This window comes from Pelodiscus sinensis, chromosome 23 (genome assembly GCF_052426305.1).
Source record: "Pelodiscus sinensis isolate ZL-2025 chromosome 23, ASM5242630v1, whole genome shotgun sequence".
NCBI classification, from domain to species: Eukaryota; Metazoa; Chordata; order Testudines; family Trionychidae; genus Pelodiscus; species Pelodiscus sinensis.
In genome coordinates this window covers 10108992-10130683 of record NC_143074.1, presented here as the reverse complement: position 1 = coordinate 10130683, position 21692 = coordinate 10108992, and the positions used below count along the sequence as shown (strand labels likewise).

Below are 21692 nucleotides of genomic sequence, written 5' to 3'. Positions count from 1 at the left end.
AATGAGATATACTGTGCTGGAGCTTGATTCTGCAAGCCCTCCCATATATAAGCCCTTCCATTGTCTTCAGGATTGATCACTTTAGCAGTCAAACATTAGGAAGTAGAATTAGAGCATTGCTTGAAATACCCGAAATGCCCGAAGACTTTTGTTGGGGATGCATCTTCTTGACTCCACATGTAGCCTTACCTCTTGATGAAGGATTTAAAACAAACAAGGGAATGATTGATGACTCTTGTCTCATTAACAAAATAAGGGAGTATTATTATTTGTATTACAGTAGTACCTAAAGGCAGCAACTGATATCTTGTTCTTCTTATCCTTGGTACTGTATGTGGATGCAATAAGAGACAGTCCTCACCCTGAAGATCTTATGGTATGTCTACACTAGCCCCCTAGTTTGAAGTAGGGAGGCAAATGAAGCATACCGAAGTTGCAAATCAAGCCCGGGATTTAAATATCCCGCGCTTGATTTGCATGATCCCGGCCGGTCGCCATTTTAGAAATTAATTAGCCTGGAGTAACTGCCCACGTCTACATGCAACAGTGAAACGGGAGTCCAATTTAAACCCCCTAATTTGAATTAGCTGGTAAACCTCATTGCAGGAGGAATACCAGCTAATTCAAGTGAGGATGTTAAATCCGACTCCCGTTTCACTGCCGCGTGGAGACGCGGGCAGTTACTCCGGGCTAGTGAATTTCTAAAATGGCGACCGGCCGGGAACATGCAAATGCAAGCGCGGGATATTTCAATCCCGGGCTTGATTTACAACTTCAGTATGCTTCATTTGCCTTCCTACTTCGAAGTAGGGGCTAGTGTAGACATACCCTTACAGTTTAAATAAACAAGATAGGCATTTTACTGATGGGGAGCTGAGGTGCAGAGATATTAAGCAATTGAGGGTTACAAAGGAAACATTTTTGGAGTCCAAGTCAGTGCTTTAGTCACAAGGCTAACTTTTCTTCTCAGGTTGGTAGCCTAAAGCTCGTGTTATCAGGGAAGGGAAATGTTTTAACGCTTCTACCTTTTGATTAATTCAAAAGTGACTAGTAAACACAATCTTAGTGCAAAGATTTCCATGGTGTGAATGGAAAAAGGGAAAGATGACAAACTGTATTGCCACTAAGCTATTTTTTATTTCTGGCAAAAGTGTAAAATTGCTTTGATTTATGAAATGAGTGTTCCTGCTTTTCCGGAAATTCAAGCGGGCAGTGTAGACAGCTGGCAAGTTTTTCCGGAAAAGCAGCTGATTTTCCGGAATAAATTGCCAGTGTAGACACCGCCAATATGTGTGTGGGTGCATGTGAGATTTTCTACTGCCTTTGAGTCCAGTCATTCTGAAGAAAAGGCATTAAGACAGTAATAGCATAGATAAATACAAGACAATATTGATACTTCAAACTTAAATTTGTATTGCTTAAACTTTATTCTTAAGATGCTAAAAGGAAGACAATGACTTACATATATTCTTTAGACCATTCAGTGATAGTTGTAATTTAAAGGAATGGAAAGTTAAACTAATAACATGGGTTGTCACTCACATTTTTTGTAAAGCTTATTTGCTAAATATTCAGTTTCACCTTTTTGTAGGATCTTAGAAATCAGCTAGAGAAATTACATGGTGAAATGATTGAGAAAGAAAAAGCAGTGGAACATCATTACAATATTCTTTTGAGTGAAAGCAATCAGAAGTTGCAAAGTCAAGAACTAGTTATCAAGCAACTAACAGACAGTGTCTGTCAAAAGGATCTATTGCTTCAGGTAGGTAGACTTAATCTGAAATGAAAAATGAACACTTTTGTATGATTTTTTTTTGAATGAGCAGTGATTACAAAATCCCATTTCTGTTTCCAGTTACTGTTGATTTTCATGATAATCCTCTACCTTTTTTATAATTTTGTATTTGCACAATGGATACCTAGCTGTGTGGCTTTCAACAGAAGTTCCCAAGGGTTTATGAAATTTGGGGTGGAGGAGGGAGGAAGTGTTGCCAGTGTTCTTATGGCAAAACTGCTGTTGTTATGAGATACTTTAAAAGCTCCCAGTGCATCCAGGTTATTCAGAGAAATGTAGGGCTGGAGGGGATCTCAAGAGGTTACCACATTCATCCTCTCACATGAAGGTAGACTGAAGTATACCCAGACCATCCTTGACACGTGTTTCTCTAACCTCATCTTAAAGACCTCCCTTGGTGATCTGTTTCAATTTGTTCCCCAGAAACTGGGAGTTAAGGAATGGGTGTTGATATTGAACTGCGCTCTCATCTTTATAAGGAAGTCCCTTCAAAACAGGCTAAGGTACATTGAGGGGCAACTCTGCAAATGCATATAGTGTTCCTGCTTAAACTTGTTTTGTGGAGAAAAAATGCTCTCTAACATTATCCTGGGTGCCCTTAATTACTGCTGAAGTCAGTAGGAATTGAGGGTGTTTGAACCTTGCAGGACTAAGCCCAAACTGAGTACCATCCTTTCATGTGCATGCTATCTTTTTCCAATTACGAGCTTAAATTGGATTTTTTCCCACCAAACAATAAAGAACATACCTGAAATAAGTTACTTTTGAAGTTTGCATTATTACACATTTTTTACAATAGTAATACTAAGCTTTGTATGATTTTCATTACACACACTTTTTTTTTTGCTAGAAACTTGAAGTAACAATTAAAGAAAAGGATGTAGAACTTGAAGAACTTTTTAATAAGTGTAAAAACCTTTTAAAAGCTAAAGAAGATCTTGAGTTGAAGAATGAAGGCCTAATAAAGGAAAAAAGTGTGTCCGAATCTCAACTGTCAATCATCAAGATAGTCAAAGAGTTGGAGGTAAGTTTCACTCAGCCTTGGCCTCTACAGATAAATACAAACGTTGAGCCTGATCTGCCCCCTGTTAATATCAGTGGAGATTTTCCCATTGATTTCAAAGAGGTAGGATCAGGTAAACTGTAGTTAACCTGTGGCGGTGTTTCTGAATCTTTTCATGTTGCCAGTTCCTTATTTTGGAATGTGAAGAAGAACAAGACCCCTTTTATAGATTGAGTGAAAAGTGTATCTTTGATAACAGTGTCTATACTTTGTGTTTCAAAAGGCTGTTTGCAGTATTTTTTTGTGGCCATATCAATCCCATGTTTTTTTAGAAAGACAAAGCTGACAGGAAAAATACATGACCTTGAAGAATAAGGGAGTGGGGGGAGTGAGGTTTTTCTTTGTATTGAAATGTAATACAGTTTTCAGTACCTTGTGATCTCCTAATTACTTTTAGTGACCTCTTGAGGGTTGTGATCCATAAACTGATAAACACTGATATAGGGTAATAGAATTTTAATGATAATTTAGGGTAAACTAGGATTAGCCCATTAAAATTAACTCAGATAAGGATTATTATAATTTGTGCAATGGGTAAAACTTTTTTGTGGGATGAGAAAAGAAACCAGCACTGGATTAATCATTTTATCCTGTATTTTCTCTAGTAGTTGAGTTAAGAGTCTTTAAATTGTATAAAAAACAACAAATGGTCTAGCAGCACCTTAAAGACTAACCAAACATGCAGATGGTATCATGAGTTTCGTGGGTGCAACCCACTTCTTCAGATGAAACAAAATTGTATGTTACTTTTATTGTTTATGTAGCACCCATAAATATATTCTGCACTGAATCCAGTGAATTATGTGAAAATATACAAGTCTATGCCCCAAACCATTTAAAATCTGAAGGCACAAGCAGGCATAAGATTGTATAATATATTTCACGGAACATTTAGGTTTTTGCCCATATAACTGAAGGAGGAGGAGGGACATTGGTGTACTTCAAGCAGGGAAGAGGAAAATATGTACAAAGTTGAGTGAGCAAAGGAGACAAAAGGAGCAGTCAAGTAAGAACTTTGAGTTTACAGTTGGGGTCAGGAGATATAGGTGGAAATGAAGATAGATTTAAGGAACGCATACTGCCATAAACTAAAAGAATAGGATAAACTAGTACAGAGATTACAGAAGTGGGGGCACATGATGAGAATTGTAGAATGGGTAGACAACATGGCTGTCCTTTTCATTTGAGAATATAAATAGAGTTATGGTGGCCTATACAGGCAGTCCCCGAGTTACACGGATCCGACTTATGTTGGATCCGCAGTTACGAATGGGGTTTTTCTCGCCCCGGAGGACGGGAGCGGCGGGACGCCCAGATGAGCCGCGGTCCCGCCGCCTGTGTCCTACGGGGCGAGAAAAGCTGCTCCGTGTCTCCCTGGTCTGCTGGGGGGGGGAATCCCCCCCCCCCCAGCAGACCAGGAAGCCGCGGAGCACGCGGGCAGCGGGACAGCCCAGACGCGCCGCGGCTGTCCCGCTGCCGGCGTCCTCCGAGGCTTTGCTCCCCGTCTCCCTGGTCTGCTGGGGGGAGGCTCCCCCCAGCAGACCAGGGAGACGCGGAACAAAGCCGCGGAGGACCCGGGTGGCGGGACCGCGGTGCGTCTCGGTCCTCCACCTACGTCTCCCTGGTCTGCTGTGGCGGGGGGGGGGGGGGAAGGCGCAGCTAATGCCCCCCGCCCAGCAGACCAGGCTTTTCTCCGGTCGCCTGTGGTAGAGCAGCTGGGGTGCTGCCGGTTGGTCCCGCAGCGCCGCTCTGGGCGCTACTGGACCAACCCGGCAGCACCCCAGCTGCTCTGCCCGAGGTGTCCTGATTCAGCCGCTGCTGGTCAGTTTCAGCAGCGGCTGAATCAGGACGTCTGGGGCAGAGCAGCTTGGGTGCTGCTGGGTCGGTCCAGTAGCGCCGAGGAGCGGCGCTACTGGAACAACCCAGCAGCACCCCAGCTGCTCTGGCCCAGGCGTCCCCAAGTCAGCCGCTGCTGAAACTGACCAGCGCTGACTACAGGAAGCCCGAGTCAGAGTTGCTCTGCCCCGGGCTTCCTGGAATCAGCCGCTGATCAGTTTCAGCAGCAGCTGACTTGGGGACGCTTGGGGTTCTTAAGTTGAATCTGTATGTAAGTCGGAACTGGCGTTCAGATTCAGCCTGTTGAAACTGATCAGCGGCTGATTCCAGGAAGCCCGGGGCAGAGCAACTCTGCCTCGGGCTTCCTGTAGTCAGCCGCTGGTCAGTTTCAGCAGCGGCTGAATCTGGACGCCAGTTCTGACTTACATACAGATTCAACTTAAGAACAAACCTACAGTCCCTATCTTGCATGTAACCCGGGGACTGCCTGTACATGCCACCAGAAACCTGGGGCCATAATATAAAATCACAGTGTGTACATTTTGGCTTTATATATAGTACTCTGGTACCAGCAAAACAATTACATACAGATGTGAAATTTTTAATCCTATTGTGAGACATTACCTGCCATCTCTGTCTATGTATGCTTTTGTTCTTTTAGTGCTTTTATCCTATGCAGGTAGAGAACAAAAAGGCTTATCTGAAAGGACACATTAAGTTTCTTGTCTTTTTCCTATTATTTCTGAAAACTGTTTAAGTTCAGATCTCTAAAAGGGCAGTCAAACAGATCAACAGAAAATGCACTGCCACTTCCCAATAATGAAGTAGTAATCACTTCACTTGTTTCACAATGTACTATTCATTAGTGAAACTTGCTGAAGTACATACACCTATTGTGCTGTGTAGGCTGTTGAATTAATTATTTTTGAGGGTAACAACACCATTTTCCCTGAGCAAACCTAAAATGAATTAACAGGGGATGTAAGCACAAACTGGGACTTAGTGGGTGGGTGGCAAACTTACAATAAGGAAAATGTATCTGTGTTTGTTTCAGGACCATTACAATATGTGGCAGACCCTTAAAGCAAAGAAAATAAAACCTATGAAAATGCAGAGATTTTGCCTTCGTACTTATCTACAAGAGAAACACATTGAACAGAATAAACTACACCTCATTCACATAGTTCCTCCCATGAAAGAAGAGTTACGATGCTACTGTGAGGGAATCATAGAATTAATTAAAAGGAAAACTGACTTCCCTCTATTCCGCCCTGCCCTCCCATCCAAGTGTACAGCCAAAATGAGAACAATAATGACAAATAGAGCTGTGCATAGTAAAGACCCAATGTCAGTTTGTAATCACATTCTCTTCTGCTAGTTCACTCCTTGACAGAGAACAATACCTAATCAAACCCCATTCTCCTCTCAGCTTCACCAGTGTCTAAGATCACATCCTGGAAGAGCCCATAATGGCATATTAATAGTACATCCCTGGACACTGATTTTTCAAAGCTGTGTTCTCATTGACTGATTTGGTCTCTTTGATGACGTTACAGTGATACACCACCATCTCCCAGCAGCTGTGCAGTCGGAACCTCATCACCAGTAAAGACAAGAAACAAAATCCCATATTTTAACTGTGCTGCTGCTTTAAAGTTTAAGAAACTAGTTTGGGAGGAGTTGAAACTTTCTCCTTCATTTGTTTTTACTTTTTCAATGAAACTCATCTGTAGCGCTCATGGGTGCATTGGCCAGGATGGGAGAGATAAAAGGCAGTTTCTAATTGAAGTTTGGATTCCTAAGTCATAGTAATGAACTAGACGGGAGAGTGAATGTGTGCATTGGTAATTAGCTTAGTCATGCAACTGCTGACTCCTCTGATACCTATGAAGTCTCAAAATGCGGCATTGTGGGGTTTCCCACTAGAGAATGCAAAAATGCAATGGGCACCTATGTAATTTTGAAAATATTTGTTATTTCTGTACTTAACCATCATTTCCCATATTCTTCACGTAGCTCTGTTTGCAGGGCAATTTGTCACACAAATGTATTTTAATTCAGTTGTTCCAACTTTGACATTCACTTTAGTACTAACAAAAGCAACAGAATTTATTAGATGAATCTCTTGCTCAATCCTTTAGGTATGCTTCTGTTCTGTGTTAAAACGGTGTCCACTTAGTAAAGCATGTGCTTCAGTAACTGGGCACAGAGGTATCCGTTTTAAATTATAAATTGATTTGGTAGGTGTAAATAAAATCTGTATAATAATTGTAATGTTAGTGCTAATGCTCCTTTCCAAGAAAGTGAGCTACTGTATATAACACTTGATGCTGAAACAGGAAATCTCATTAGCTGATAGCTTTACTATGGGGGTGACGTCTCTGCTGGCACAAAGCACACTGCAAATCCTGATATCGGCTCATTGCTTGTCTTTTGTTATAATTACTTCACTATTTAGGGAGTTGATACTGTGTGATCATGAGAATTGAAATTGAAGCAGTTGTTGCAATACTGCAGACATGTCTCAATTGTGCACTTTGTTGCGGAGTCATCAAGACTGGAAAGTGATGCATTTGACATGTTTTTTTTAAACATGTGGCCTGTCTGTTAAATTGTGATCAGCACATTGCAGTTGTTGCATTCAGTCTCTTGAAGCTAAAGTTGTTATACATCACCAAAATCAGGAATGGAATCTTTCTTGGTAAAGTAATCCTATTGTTTAAAACAGAGGTGGGCAATAATTTTTGAAAGGGGGCCACTTCAAAAAATTTTGAAGTGGCTGTGGGCTGCCCTGGAAAGGGCAGAGCCTTGGGCAGAAGTAGTGGAGCCTCGGATGGAAAGGGCAGAGCCTTTAAACAGAAGGAGTTGATAGAACTCGTGTCTGCTCTGCTGCTCCCAGGCATCATGTTAGCGGGGGACAGGAGCTGCAAGACTTTTCAATTCCTGCTATTTAAAGGGCTTGCTGTTCCCAGCCTCACTGCAAGCACTTTGCCTGGGAACTGGGTATGCTAGAGCCCTTTCAACTGCTTCTATTTACAGGGCTCATGCCATCCCTGGAGCTATTGCCAGACAGCCATAGGGAAGGGGCGAGTCCTTTAAATAGAAGCAATTGAAAGGGCTTGCAAGTTCCTGGCTCCCAGGCAAAGGGCTAGCATGGAGGCACAAGCTACGAGCCCTTTCAATTGTTTCTATTTAAAGGGCTTGTGCCTGCTGGATGGCTCCCAGTCAACACAGCTGCCCAGCAGGTGCGAGCCCTTTTAACTTCTTCTGTTTAAAGGGCTCATGTCTTCCCTGTGGCTGCCAGGCAATGTGTTGCCTGCCAGGTGAGGGGAAGGCGTGAGCCCTTCAAATAGAAGCAGTTAAAAGGGCTCACATGTCCCAGCTCCCAGGCAATGCATTAGAGGGTAGGGCCTTGAACTGCCATACAGGCTGGATCAAAGACAGATGGGCCAGATCTGACCCGCTGACAGGCTTTTGCCGACCCCTGGCTTAAAATCATCTTTTTGAGTTTGATGTCCATGCATCACCTTGCTTAAATGTGGTGCTGCTGTTCACTACCTGATGAGTGAAATGGATGAATTTACATATTGACTAACTTCTAAACAGGCATTTCTTCCATTCAAGTGAAGTCCCCTTACTAAAGGGGCCTCTGACTTTTTCTGGGAGAATCCTTTGTGCTGCAATCTAGCCCTAGAGACTACAACTCCCATGAGCTCTTGGGGAAAAAAGGGCTGTCTCTTCCAGGCTATACAGAGAGTGAGGAGTCTCCATTTTGGGAGAGAGGAGCCAAGCTGTTGGTGTGTGGCCTTTTCCAGTCCAGGAGCTGTTGTGTTGCAGTAAAGCCAGTTACTGCTGGGGCTTAGATCTAGCAAGCTACTTTGGGGGCTGCTGTTGATTGTCCCTGAAGGGGGGAGATCCTGGTTGTGCCTGTGGCTGGGAAAAACATACATATGCCTGCACAGAAGGTAGCTGAGAGTAACTGGGCTCTTTGAGAAAGTGCTGTCTGGGACAGACCTCAGAGAATAGACTGACTCTGGGTCCAAAGAGAGGCAGAGTGAACCAGAGCTGCTGGCATTTGGTGGAGCCTGCTCCAGTGGCAGAGAGATTTTGCAGTTGGCTGCTCAGGTTGGACTAGCACACACAGAATCTGCACAGTGCTGTATCCCCTCCAGCTGAAGGCCTTCAGGCACGACCATGGAAGCAATGTCTGGGACTCTGAATCCAGAGGAGTGCACACTCTGGGGTGGGATAAACGGTGGTAGTGTAAATGCCAGATAGATGAGTTTTCTTTCTTTGTGTACTTTTTAATTGATTATGTTCATTTTTAATCTGTTCAACCCTGTTTCTTTAAGTTAAGTAAAGGTGTGTTAATTCTAATGTAATTGGTTAGATATATCTTATTTATAATTGTTGTCTTGGCGTTAGTTCCAGGTTATTACTAGAATGATTTTATTCCTGGAGGCTCCCAAGGCACATCATAAGTGTGTACAGGGCTAGCCAGGTGGCGGCACCGCTATTGTATATTCTTTAGGACAGTGGTCTCCAACCTTTTTACACCCAAGATCACTTTAAGTCCCAGAACAGGAGAAGATCTACCACCCCGCCCCTTCCTTGAAGCCCCGCCCTCTCTATTCTCCTGTCCATCATTTGCTATCCCCAGCCCTTATACACTCTGTTAAACAGTTTATTTTTAAATTATGCAATATGTAAAATTAAAATCACATGTTTATAGTTATGAAATAAATGGTCTGTTCTTAATTCATGCTATTTAAATGTCAAATGAAGCATTTACAACTATACATTTTGTTCTCCGCTATTTTGTAAATCTAAAATCAAGTATTGATAATTATATATTTTTTCTTCCAATAACAAAGTCTCAATGTGACACCTGTGACTGAACAGTATCTGCCAGTGTCTTGAAGTCTGGGTTGTAGTCTGAGATTGCTAGTCATATACAGTCCATCAGATGGGCATCTGTGATCCTGCGCTCAGCCTGGGAAGCTTGCTCCAGCACAGCTGGAGCTAGATGCAGCCTCCCTGGGCTGAGCGCAGGGCAGCTGGGTTGGAGGGAAGAGAAGTGGCTGCCCGGCCAGCTGGCCATGGCGCTCAGCCAGAGTGCACCAAGCTCCACGTGGGCAGGCGCAGAGGAGAAGCCGCCGATCAGGTGGAGCGCGGGGCAGCCTCTTTCAGCTGAAAGCCGCAGTCAGCTGGCTGGGGTGTTTCAGCCCTCCCAACCTCCCAGCTCCCACCATTCCTCGCAGCTACTCACCTGTGTTGTTGCTCAGCGAGTAGCTGCTCTTCAAATGAGGAAATCTAATGTAAATACTGCGCAGGCGCGCAGTTCAGAGAGGGCTCAAGAGCTACTCTTAGAGCCCCTGAGATCTACCGATAGATCGCGATCTACTGGTTGGTGACCACGGCTTTAGGAGCAAGGCGATGGATAGGGAATCCCCAATTTAACAACATCACCACTGGGGTACTCAGGATTTTCTTTTATGTTAAAACATCAGGCGCCCCGGCACACATGTGACTGTGACTTGCTCCCGAGTAACCCAGAGAGGAAAAAGAGGGGTTACAATGCACTAGAGGGGTCAGTGCATTGTGGCAGGGTCTGTCCCACTCCTGGGTCCCAGACTCCTGTTCTGCCCACTATCCCGTAGCTTAGGGCCTGTGGTACAAGTCCCACTTGCCTTTTCTCCGCATTTGACCTTCTGTCCCTTGGCAAAACAAAGGATTGTTGGGGCCAATGCCCCTGGCCAGTCGGGGCTGGGTAAACAGTCCTCTTTAGCCACTGGCTGAAGTTTCTGGCCATCTGCCAGGAAGGGAGCCTCCTAACACTCCCTGTTGGAGCCCCTCACCTCCCCGTGCAGCCTTTGGCAGTGCTGATGATGTTCTGCTCGGATCTTCTGATTCTCCTTATCAATTGTTAGTTCTGCTCCACCTCCACTCTCCAAACTCCTTCTCTGCTCTCCCCCACTGGGAAGCTTGTTAAAGAGATCCTGTGGCAACCTGAAGTCAGCTTACCTGTTCTTTAATTGATTTATAGCCTCCCTGCCTCAGCTGCTCCTAATTAACAAGGGTAATTGCTGGGGGGTTTTCCCCAGAGCTGCCTTTCTCCCCTTCTATCAAGCCTTTTAACCTGCCCTGTCACAGCATATATAGCCCACTTCTGCCTTACAGAGCAGAAACATGAGACTGGTGCTTCTTTATGGCATTTCCAACTGTTGCAAGTATAACGTGCCAAGAAAAGTCACCAATAGTCCCAGTGGTTATTAGGGATGTAAAATCCCATTTAATCAGATAACTGATTAAATGTTATGCTTACTCATTTTAAATGGAAGCAGCCAGGAGTTGCTCCAGCTGGGCTGGAATGCCCTTGCCCTCAGCACGCCAGGCTTGCTATGGACAGGGGCTGCTCAAGTTGGGCTAGCATTCCACCTGTCTGCGGTGGGTCCTACTGGGCTGGAGCAGCCCCCTTCCCACAGCAGGTGGGGGGCTTGTCTAGTCCCCGCTGATTAACTGTAACTGGTAAGCATCACCCAGTACAGGTAATACTGGTTAACCATTCACATCCCTAGTTGTTATGCCATTCTTTTTCTCTAGACAGATGGCTCAGTGATATCTGGCAATGTTGCTCTTCCTAAGAACCCCACACTGTTTGTCTGACCTCATTTCAATGCAGTCTTGGCAGAAGCTGCCAGCCTCTGGGGTGTCTAGTTACATAGGAGTTGTGTAGGTTCTAGCATCTTCTCAATCACTCAGACTTTAACCGGAAGACATTTCCAAATGACCTAGATTTTATTGGAAAACTCTTGTGCTTACATGAAGAAACTAGATGATCTGGTGACCATGCTATTCTGTTACCTACTATGGAAATGTATATCTTTTCCTTCCATCACTTGTCATTTTAAGACATTTTTAGATGGAAATAGCCCTCCAAGTCCTTTAGCATCTTTACTTAGCAATGGATTTTCAGACTTCAGTGAATTAGGTTGCCTCCTTACATAGACATATTAAGTTTTCACTACAAGACTATCCTACACGTCTAGCAGCTTTCTGCACTAACATATTTACCTTACCACTATATGTCTAAAGGTGTATGTTTCATTAATTCCTATAACATAGTAGTCTAGGCTTGTATGTATGTTACATGTCTGCCTTACTCTTTATAAGCCTTTGAGGATTTTCTCAGAATAATTCACTTTTCTACCTTGTTTAGGATGGCAGTGACATAATAGTACACCGAAAAGGACAGGGTGGCTCATGCTATTTCTCTTTATCCTTATTGATTTTCAGAAATGTAAAAATAACATTTCTTCACATTTTTATCTAATTAATAGGTAGCTTGTTGAATTTACAGTTCACAACAAACTGGCCAGAGTCCTGACTGGACCCATGAAGCTTGTTGTGTTCATTTCTCCTAAGACTATTCTAGTCTGAAGTGTATATTTCATTTTAGTAATACACACACTGTTCTAACGGTCCTGGTTCTGGTATTCAGGAGGGATTTATTTTGCCGAAATCTCCCAGTACTAGAAGTTACAGGATGGTCAGTACTAAGTTAATGAATCCTACCCTTGAACTCTTCACACACTTGTGTAGCCCAGCTGTCTTGGTTATTTTGTTCCTGGTGATAACGACCACAGCCAGTGGGATGAGGAAGCTTCCAGCACAGACATGAAATCCTCCTTTTCTAATTGTGCTCTCATAGATGGATATTGGTTTTCAGAGAAGGATATTCCTTCACCTCTACACCCTTTCCAGCTAGATCTTAGTTTTGTTTCAACCATGATGGATGTCTAAAAGTCCTAGCCATTTCCCTAGAGCAGAGTAAAACTTCAGGAATGTCAGTTTCAGTTGTTTTTGTCTACCACTGGTTTACTGATCAAACTTCTCAATGGTCTGATCTCTATGCTTAGTAGTTATTCTTGGCCCACTACAGTTCCAAAGTTTTGGTATGAAATTCTGGGTCTGCCAACCTGAATGTATTTTCTAATATGCTTTCACAAATTATTTTGTGATACTTCTTAATCGTCCACTGAAAGTCTAGATTAGTCCTCTGCTCAGACCCTACGCCACCAGCACTCCCAGCTATCTCTGTGACACCACTGATTCCCTGAGACAACTACAATGCATTGGTGATCTTCCAGAAAACACCATCCTGGTCACCATGGATGTAGAGGCTCCCTACACAAACATCCCACACATAGATGGAATACAAGCTGTCAGGCACAGTATCCCTGATGATGCTACAGCACAACTGGTAGCTGAGCTTTTTTACTTTATCCTCACACACAACTATTTCAGATTCGGTGACAATATATACCTCCAAACCAGTGGCACCGCTGTGGGCACCCGCATGGCTCCACAATATACCAACATTTTTATGGCTGACCTGGAACAAACGCTTCCTTAGCTCTCATCCACTAACGCCCCTTCTCTACCTACGCTACATTGATGACATCTTCATCATCTGGACCCATGGGAAGGAGACACTGGAAGAATTCCACCACGATTTCAGCAGCTTCCACCCCACCATCAACCTCAGCCTAGACCAGTCTGCACAAGAGATCCACTTCCTGGACAGTGCAAATAAGTGACAGTCACATAAACACCACCCTATACCGAAAACCTACTGACTGCTATGCCTAGCTTCATGCCTCCAGCTTCCATCCCAGACACACCACACGATCCATTGATTACAGCCAAGCACTAAGGTACAACCGCATCTGAAAGAAACCAACAGAACACCATTGGCATCACCTACAGTCTTCAGCTAACACCTCTCCAACACATCATCAGTGATCTACAGCCCATCCTGGACAATGTTCCCTCATTTTCACAGGCCTTAGGAGGCAGGCCAGTCCTTGCCCACAGACAACCCGCCAACCTGAAGCAAATTCTCACCAGCAACTATTCACCGCACCACAATAACTCTTAACTCAGGAACCAATCCATGCAACAAATCTCGGTGCCAGCTCTTCCCGCATATCTACACCAGCGGCACCATCACAGGACCTAACCAGATCAGCCATATCATCACTGGTTCATTCACCTGCACATCTACCAATGTAATATATGCCATCATGTGCCAGCAATGCCCCTCTGCTATATACATCGGCCAAACTGGACAGTCTGAACGCAAAAGAATAAATGGACACAAATCAGAGATTAAGAATGGCAATATAAAAAACCTGTAGGAGAACATTTCAGTCTCCCTGGACACACAGTAGCAGATTTAAAGGTAGCCATCCTGCAGAAAAAAATTTCAAGACTACACTTCAAAGAGAAACTGCTGAGCTATAGCTCATCTGCAAATTTGACACCATCATTTCAGGATTAAACAAAGACTGTGAATGGCTAGCCAAGTACAAAAGCACTTTCTCCTCTCTTGGTGTTCACACCTCTAGATTAGCTGCTAGAAGTGGGCCTCACCCTTCCTGACTGAATTAACCTCGTTATCTCTAGCCTTATTCTGGCCTGTATATTTATACCTGCCTCTGGAAATTTCTACTACATGCATCAGACGAAGTGGCTCTTTGCCCATGAAAGCTTATGCTCCTATACATCTGTTAGTCTGTAAGGTGCCACAGGACTGCTTGTTGCTTTTCCAGATCCAGACTAACACGGCTACTCCTCTGACACTAGATTAGTCCTTTTAATTTTTAGTACTCAATTTTGCTTAAGAATCAGCTTCTCTACTACTTCTAATCTTATTTACTATGATTATAGGATGTCTCTTTAAATATAGTAAATTTTGCTAATCTGAATACCTTGTTGTTTGTGGATATAAAATACCCTTTAATATCTTTCTTGCAGTAGTGGCCAGAAATCCCAGTCGGGAGAGTACCACTACTGTGGTAGGGCATTGCACAAGCATATGTAAAGACAGGGTCTTTTCTGAAAAGATCTAATAGATTTAAAGTGATGTCCTAACCTCTCTGCTTAGGAAGGACTATTAAGCAGATTCCTGTAATGAAGGCTAAGTTGATCAAAACATAAATATTTTTTCAAAATATATAATGAATTGAATATTTACAAGGTATGTGGTTTTAGCATAAATAATGAAAAATAAATTGCAGCTGTTCCTGCTTTTGTATTGGTTACTTTGTTAATTTGAAAAAGTCAGTAATGTGCAATGACTCTTCACGTTATTAGTATGAATTAATGAGGTTTTACTGTAACTGGGTCCTTATTGCAATGCTTTGATTTAGGATTGTAATTGAAGTACTAGCAGCTGGTTGAAATCCATGGTGTAGGTTTATCCTCTGTTAATGATCTGTTCACTAATGATAAAGTGTCTCTGCAGAATTTAGTTTTCAAGCTTGTGGTTGTGATATGGAAGAAACAGAATTAACTTTAATTCTTGTTTTCTAAATGTATGTTGCTATGATGGGCAGGGGGAGGAGGCATAGTTCAGTGGTTTGAGCATTGGCCTGCTAAGCCCCAGATTGTGAGCTCAGTCCTTGAGGGGGACATTTAGGGATCTGGGGCAAATCTGTCAGGGATGGTACTTGGTCCCGCCATAAGGGCAGGGGACTGGACTCAATGACCTCTCAGGGTCCCTTCCAGTTCTAGAAGATAGGTATAGGAGTAATAAATATATCCACTCTTAATTTTCTCCACAAAGCTGGAGATTTGCTTTTTGTATCTTCGGTCAAAAAAGAAAACATTATTACAGGCACTAGGGATTATTATTCTCCCTCAATAGGAACAGAAAACACAGTGGTTGCCATTTAGAAAAAAATCATAATTTGCCAACTGATATCCCACAGCTATCCAGTTACTTTTTGTTCTGGGCATAGGGAAACCTCTGATATTTCAGATATTTTAATGTGTAACTGTAAGCAAATGTTTCTGGGAACAGCTATGCTACCTGTGAAAAGGAACAGCTTAGAAATAAAAAAGTAATAGACATTTCAGTGAGGCACATACTGATAACATACACCTATAAGTGTTTGTGGTTTTATATCAATATACCTGCAGTTCTTGCTCTTGAGGTAAATCATTTGTTTTTCTGGAGCAGATATTTAAGTATCTGACTCACAGTATGCAGGTTGACTGTTCAGGAAGATGATTTAATGGATGCATGTATCTGCCACGTTCAGCCTTTGTCAGTCATTTAGAATTCCTTGTCTTAAATAATAGACCAAAGTTTATTGCTAGAAGCTCCTGCCAATAGAAAGTTCATTTTATCCAAAATACACAAAGTATTCTTTTGCACTATAGATACTGATTCCAGGGGTGCTATGGGGCTGGAGCACACATGAAAAAACTAGTGGGAACTCAGCACCCACTGGTGGGTCCTGCCAATTAGCTCCTCCCTTTCTCCTCTACAGCACCTCCTGCCCATTGTTGATCATCTGTTCAGATGAGGAGCTGGAAGGAGAGGGTGGAGGAATGGAGGGAGGTAGAGGTGGAGTGAAGGCACAATGTGGTGGGAAGAGGTAGAACAGGGTCCAAGCAGGGGTGGGAGGAGACAAAGTGAGGGTGGGTTCTTAGGGGAAGAGATATGGTGGAGTGGGGGTGAGGTCTGGGGCAGAGCGAGTGTGGAGCACCCCTAGGGAATTCAGAAAGTCCATACCTTGCTTTGAGCAATGTTCTAAAAGGGAGCATAAAGCCCTCAAAATACCTGCCTGCTAGATCATTCCTCGGTTTGTTAATGTGCAAACTTTAGGAAGTGAGAAGACTGGGAATTGGAGGGGCGTGAGGTAGGGAGCTTATTTTGTGTACTATGATAAAAATGACAAACTGCTGCTTACATATGTGACTGTTTCATGGTAAGTAAATAGGAGAACACAATTTGCCTTTTTTAATAACATTTGTTTTAAAGTAGCATGAATAGATTTCAGATTCAAGCGTGATTTGTGATGAGTATCCTATTCTGCTGCTCCCGCCCTCCTTGTTCTTTTGCCTTCTTTTAAAAGTCAGAGACTGACATAATTGTCATCCCCAGAGAATTAGATATTTTTTCTTATGCATACACACATGCTTGAAAGTCACTTTCTTGGATTAATATTAATTTATTTTTAACTCAGGAAAAAAAAGAATCTGAATATGAAGAGTTGATTCTAGCCTTAAGAAAAGAGAAGCACATTTATTCTACTCTGGTGAAAACTCTCAAAGACTCAGACAGGTAAATGTTATTTCTTCTTTGCTTGTACATCATCTGTGCTGGCAGTTGGCTAAGATGGTGCAATTCCACAGTCAAATCAGTGTAATTTCATGGATTTACACTTGGCCAGCATTGGCCCTAACTGTGTCCTTTAGAGAGGAGGCGGCATGGACAAGATAGCCCAGCTCTCATGATTTTCAGAATTTATTGGAAGGCTCATGTTCTTCCCCCAGTCATTTGAAATTGGAAGAATTATAACAGATGGAACTGGGAATTGCTCAAGGAAACTGGGATTTATGATGAGGTAAAATTACAAATGCAAGTACTGCAACTTATCTGAAGAGCAGCTAAATCATGTGGTGGTTCCTTTCTAATACTTCTGTCACATGAAATAAATAAATCATGAAAGAATGCATTGTGTAGTGACAAAAGCATAGGTGTAGAAGACATGAGATCTGAGTTCTATCCATGGCTCTGTCACAGATTTTCCGTGTGACTCTGGGCAATTCAGAATATCATTTTCAAAAACTGAGTGACTTAAGGCCAGATTGTCAAAGGTATTTAGATACCTAAAGATACACTGCTGAGATTTTTCATAAGTGCCATGAAATCAATCACTTAAGACCCAAAATGAATGGCTAGATTTTCAAAAGAACATAGCCCATTGTGGGTTCAGGTCTTTTGAAAATCAATATCACAGTGTGAGTTGCTGGATGCACTGCTGAGCCCTCTTGAAAATCTAGCCCAATGTGCCTGTAGTGGGGCGGAGTGGCCACCCACTGACCCTGCGGGAGAGGTGCCCCTCTCAGAGCCTTGGTGGCAACACCTGGCCCTAACAGCCCACCTGACCAGAAACCAGTAGGCAGGGCCAGAGATATAAAAGGCCTGCCACAATGGCCAGTGAGGCCCCGACGGCTGAAGGAGCCAAAAGCCTCCCCTGCACAATCAGGAGGAGCTGCACCCAGGAGAGGCTGAGGACTGGCCTGGGCCACTGGGCCCACAACTCTGACTGCTTGGAAGGACAGCTCACCTGGGCAGAGGTTCCCAAAGGAGGGAGCCCCGAGGACTTACACTGGACCTAGGTACAGCCTGAGCGGGAGTGTGGAAAGAGCCCAGGGAAAGCCGACTGCCTTTTAGCTGAGCTAGAGCCAGGTCAGCACATTGCGGAGTGGATCCCCGCGGACCCAGCAGCAGACTGCTCTGCTGCTACCACGGCCCCAGGCTGGGATGCAGTGGAGTGGGTGGGCATGCGTCCCCCCCTGCCACCCTACTCTTAGGTGGCAGTCTCTCCCCTTGGCTTTGCCCGAATTGCAGCCTGCAGCTACTGGACCTCTGCCTGAACAAGGGGATCCAGCTGGGTGCTCACGTTAAGACTATTTGTTTTTGTGTTTGGCTGTCCTACCCTGAAGCAAGGGCCTGGGCCTCTGCACTGTTTATTTTGCTACTTCACCCTGAGCAAGGGCTTGGGGGCTTTGAACTGTTTGTTTGGCCACCCCGCCCCAAACCAAGGCTGGGGCTCTGAACTATTTGTTGCTGCCCACCCTGAGCAAGGGCCTGGCCTCTAGACAAAATTCCCTGTTCATTCCCCAAAAGACCCTAAGGGGGAGGTGCCCCTCCCAGAACCCTATTGGCCCACAGTGCCTGTCTTAGTTTCATCTTTAAAATTCAGTTAATATTTACCTATATCAATGTAGAGTTTGAAAATTACTTCATTAACTTTAAATTTATAGAAAAGGAGGTAAATAGATAGTCAGACATGGCAACTTATTGAGAAAGATACACAAAAACTGAATGCATTCATCACAAAAGAATATTGGGAATCATATAGATATAGGAAGATGAATGAAGAAGTTAGAAAAATTACTGGACAAGGCATCCTTTTACACATAATCTACAAAACATGACATCAGTGTCTGGGGTATAGGCTGGGAATGGAAAATGAACGCGTACCAAATACTGCCCTTAAATGAAAGCCAGAAAACACAAGAAGAAAGAGAAGAAAAATGTGAATAAGATGGAAACTAGGAGTTCTGAAAAACATCAACCTCCTCAAGATGAAATGGAAAGATTTTTGGAAAGGAGCAGTTGATGGGCAAGGATGGCAAATTTGAGTAGACCAACGTGCAAGAAAGCACAAGATACACTAAGGTCTAAGGTTAAACAAAGAACAAGCCCTTCATGGTAGCATTCTCTGAAATGTTTTCAGTTCCACATGCAGGGCCAGGTAGACAAGCAGAACTGCAGGGTCTCAATGTGTACATGAGACGATGGTGTAGGGAGGAGGGGTTTAGATTAAGAACTGGAAAAACTTTTGGGAAAGGGGGAGCCTATACAGGAAGGATGAGCTTCACTTAAACCAAAAAGAAACTACAGTAAAACTCCAGTTGTCCGGCATCCAGTGATCCGACACTCCTGATAGTCCGGCACCACCTGGAAGTGCTCCAGGCAGCCGGACAATTGGAGCTGCTCTGCCCTGGGCTTCCCCGAGTCAGCCGCTGGTCAGTTTTAGCAGCGACTGACTTGGGGACGCCTGGGGCAGAGCAGCCGGGGTGCTGCCGAGTTGGTCCCATAGAGCCGCCCCTCAGTGCTGCGGGACCCACCAGGCAGCACCCCAGCTGCTCTGCCCCAGACTTCGCCAAGTCAGCTACTGCTGAAACTGACCAGTGGCTGACTCCGGGAAGCCCGGGGCAGAGCAGCTGAGGTGCTGGGTTGGTCCCGTACCACCGGCCCCCCACCCCAGACCCCTCATAGCCCCCCTTTCGATAGTCCAGTATATCTGATAATCCAGCACCCTCTGGGTCCTAAAGATGCTGGATTATTGGAAGTTTACTGTAGATTGCTAGCACTTAAAATTAATAATGCCATAGAGCAGTTTTTAAACTAAGGGCTGGGGAAAGCCAACAGGTGCAGAGGAGCAGGTGGATTGGACATCCTTTAGGGGAGAATCTAATAAAAAGAGAATCTTTATGTCCACTAAAGAGGAGAGGATAGAAGATAAAATATGGATAAAATCAGATGAGAAACAGTCAAATGAAAGAGAGTCCCATTTAATCAAATCAGATAATGGCAGACAACTAAATAGTGAAAAGTTTTTAAAGTGCTTATATACAAATGCTAGAAGTCTGAATAGTAAGAGGAGTGAAGTAGAGTGCCTCATATTGAATGTGGATATTGAAAAGATATTTAATTAGGCTATTGATATATATACAAAATATATCAGAAGAATAGAACAGGTAATGTTGGTAAGGGAGTGGGACTTATGTAAAAGAAAGCATAGAATCAAATGAAGTAAAAATCTTAAATGAATCAAACTGTTCCATAGAATTTGTATGGATACTAATTCCATGCTCTACTAATATGAATATAGAAGTAGAGATATATTGCTAACCATCTGACCAAGATAGTGATAGAGATTGTGAAATGTTAAGGGAGATTACAGAGGCTATAAAAATTAAAAACCCAATAATGGGGATTTCAGCTATCCCCAAATTGACTTGGTACATGTCCCCTCAGGACAGGATGCAGAGATAACATTTCGTGAAACCTTAAATGATTGCTTCTTTGAACAGCTGATTCTGGAACCCACAAGAAGAGAAGCAGTTCTTGATTTAGTCCTAAGTGGAGTGCAATATCTGATCCAAGAGGTGATTGTAGCTAGACCACTTGGAAATAGTGACCATAATATAATTGAATTTAACACCCCTATGGTGGGTAAAACACTACAGCAGCCCAACACTGTGGCATATTATTTCAGAAATGGGAACGCCAAAAAATGAGGAAGTTAAACAGAAACGAAAAGGTAGAATGCCAAAAGTAAAATCCCTGTAAGCTGCATGGAAACTTTTCAAAGGTACCAAAAAAAGTGCCACTGTGACTTAACCAAGTAAAAGAAGCATTGTTAAAAAGTAGAAGTTAAATCCTAATGAGTGGAATAGAAAAGAGCATAAACTCTGTCAAATGAAATGTAAAATATAATTAGGGAGGCCGATAATGGAATTTGAAGAACTGCTAGCCAAAAACTCAAAGTAATAGCAAAATGTTTTTAAGTCTATCAGAAGCAGGAAGTTTGCTAAACAATCAGTGGGGCCACTGAATAGTTGAGATAAAGGAAAACTCAAAGATGGTAAGGTCATTGCAGAGAAACTAAATGAATTCTTTGCTTCGATCTGCATGGCTGAGGATGTTACAGAGATTCCCACACCTGAGCCATTCTTTGTAGGTGACAAATCTGAGGAATAGTCCCAGATTGAGGTATCATTAGAGGAGGTTCTGGAACAAATTGATCAACTAAGCAATAACAAGTCACCAGGACCTGATGGCATTCACTCAAGAGTTCTGAAAGAACTCAAATGTGTAATTGCTGAGCTAATAATTATTGTTTGTAACCTATCCTTTAAATCAGTTTTTGTACGAAGTGACTGAAAGGTGGCTAATGTTAAATCAATTTTCAAAAAGGGTTGTACGGGTGATCCTGGCAAATATAGGCTGGTAAGTCTAAATTCAGAACTGGTTGAATTCAAATTGGTTGAAACTATAATAAAGAAAAGACTTGTCAGACACATAAATGAACATTATTTGTTGGGGAAAAGTCAACATGGTTTCTGTAAAGGGAAATCATAGCTTGCTAATCTACTAGAAATAATTCTTTGAAGAAGGTCAACAAGCATGTGGAGAAGGGGGTCCAATGCATATAGTGTATTTAGATTTCCAGAAAGCCTTTGACAAGGTCCCTTACTAAAGGCTCTTAAGTAAAATAAGCTGTCATGGAATGAGAGGGAAGGTCCTTTCATGGATCAATAACTGGTTAAAAGACAGGAAACAAAGGGTAGGAATAAATGGTCAGTTTTCCGAATGGAGAGAGGCAACTAGTAGTGTCCCACAGG

General features: G+C 43.1%; 1 protein-coding gene across 5 annotated transcripts in view; it reads left to right on the top strand.

The window, feature by feature from the left end:
- The window catches only part of CDK5RAP2 (CDK5 regulatory subunit associated protein 2), a 176797-nt gene that overhangs the window by 52457 nt on the left and 102648 nt on the right, over window positions 1-21692 (top strand). For all 5 annotated transcript variants that reach the window (XM_089772988.1, XM_089772987.1, XM_006129080.5 and 2 more), the window contains 3 exons: window positions 1592-1762; window positions 2646-2819; window positions 16733-16830. In XM_089772988.1, coding sequence (XP_089629114.1) covers window positions 1592-1762; window positions 2646-2819; window positions 16733-16830 — 443 coding nt within the window. The remainder of the gene's footprint in view (window positions 1-1591; window positions 1763-2645; window positions 2820-16732; window positions 16831-21692) is intronic.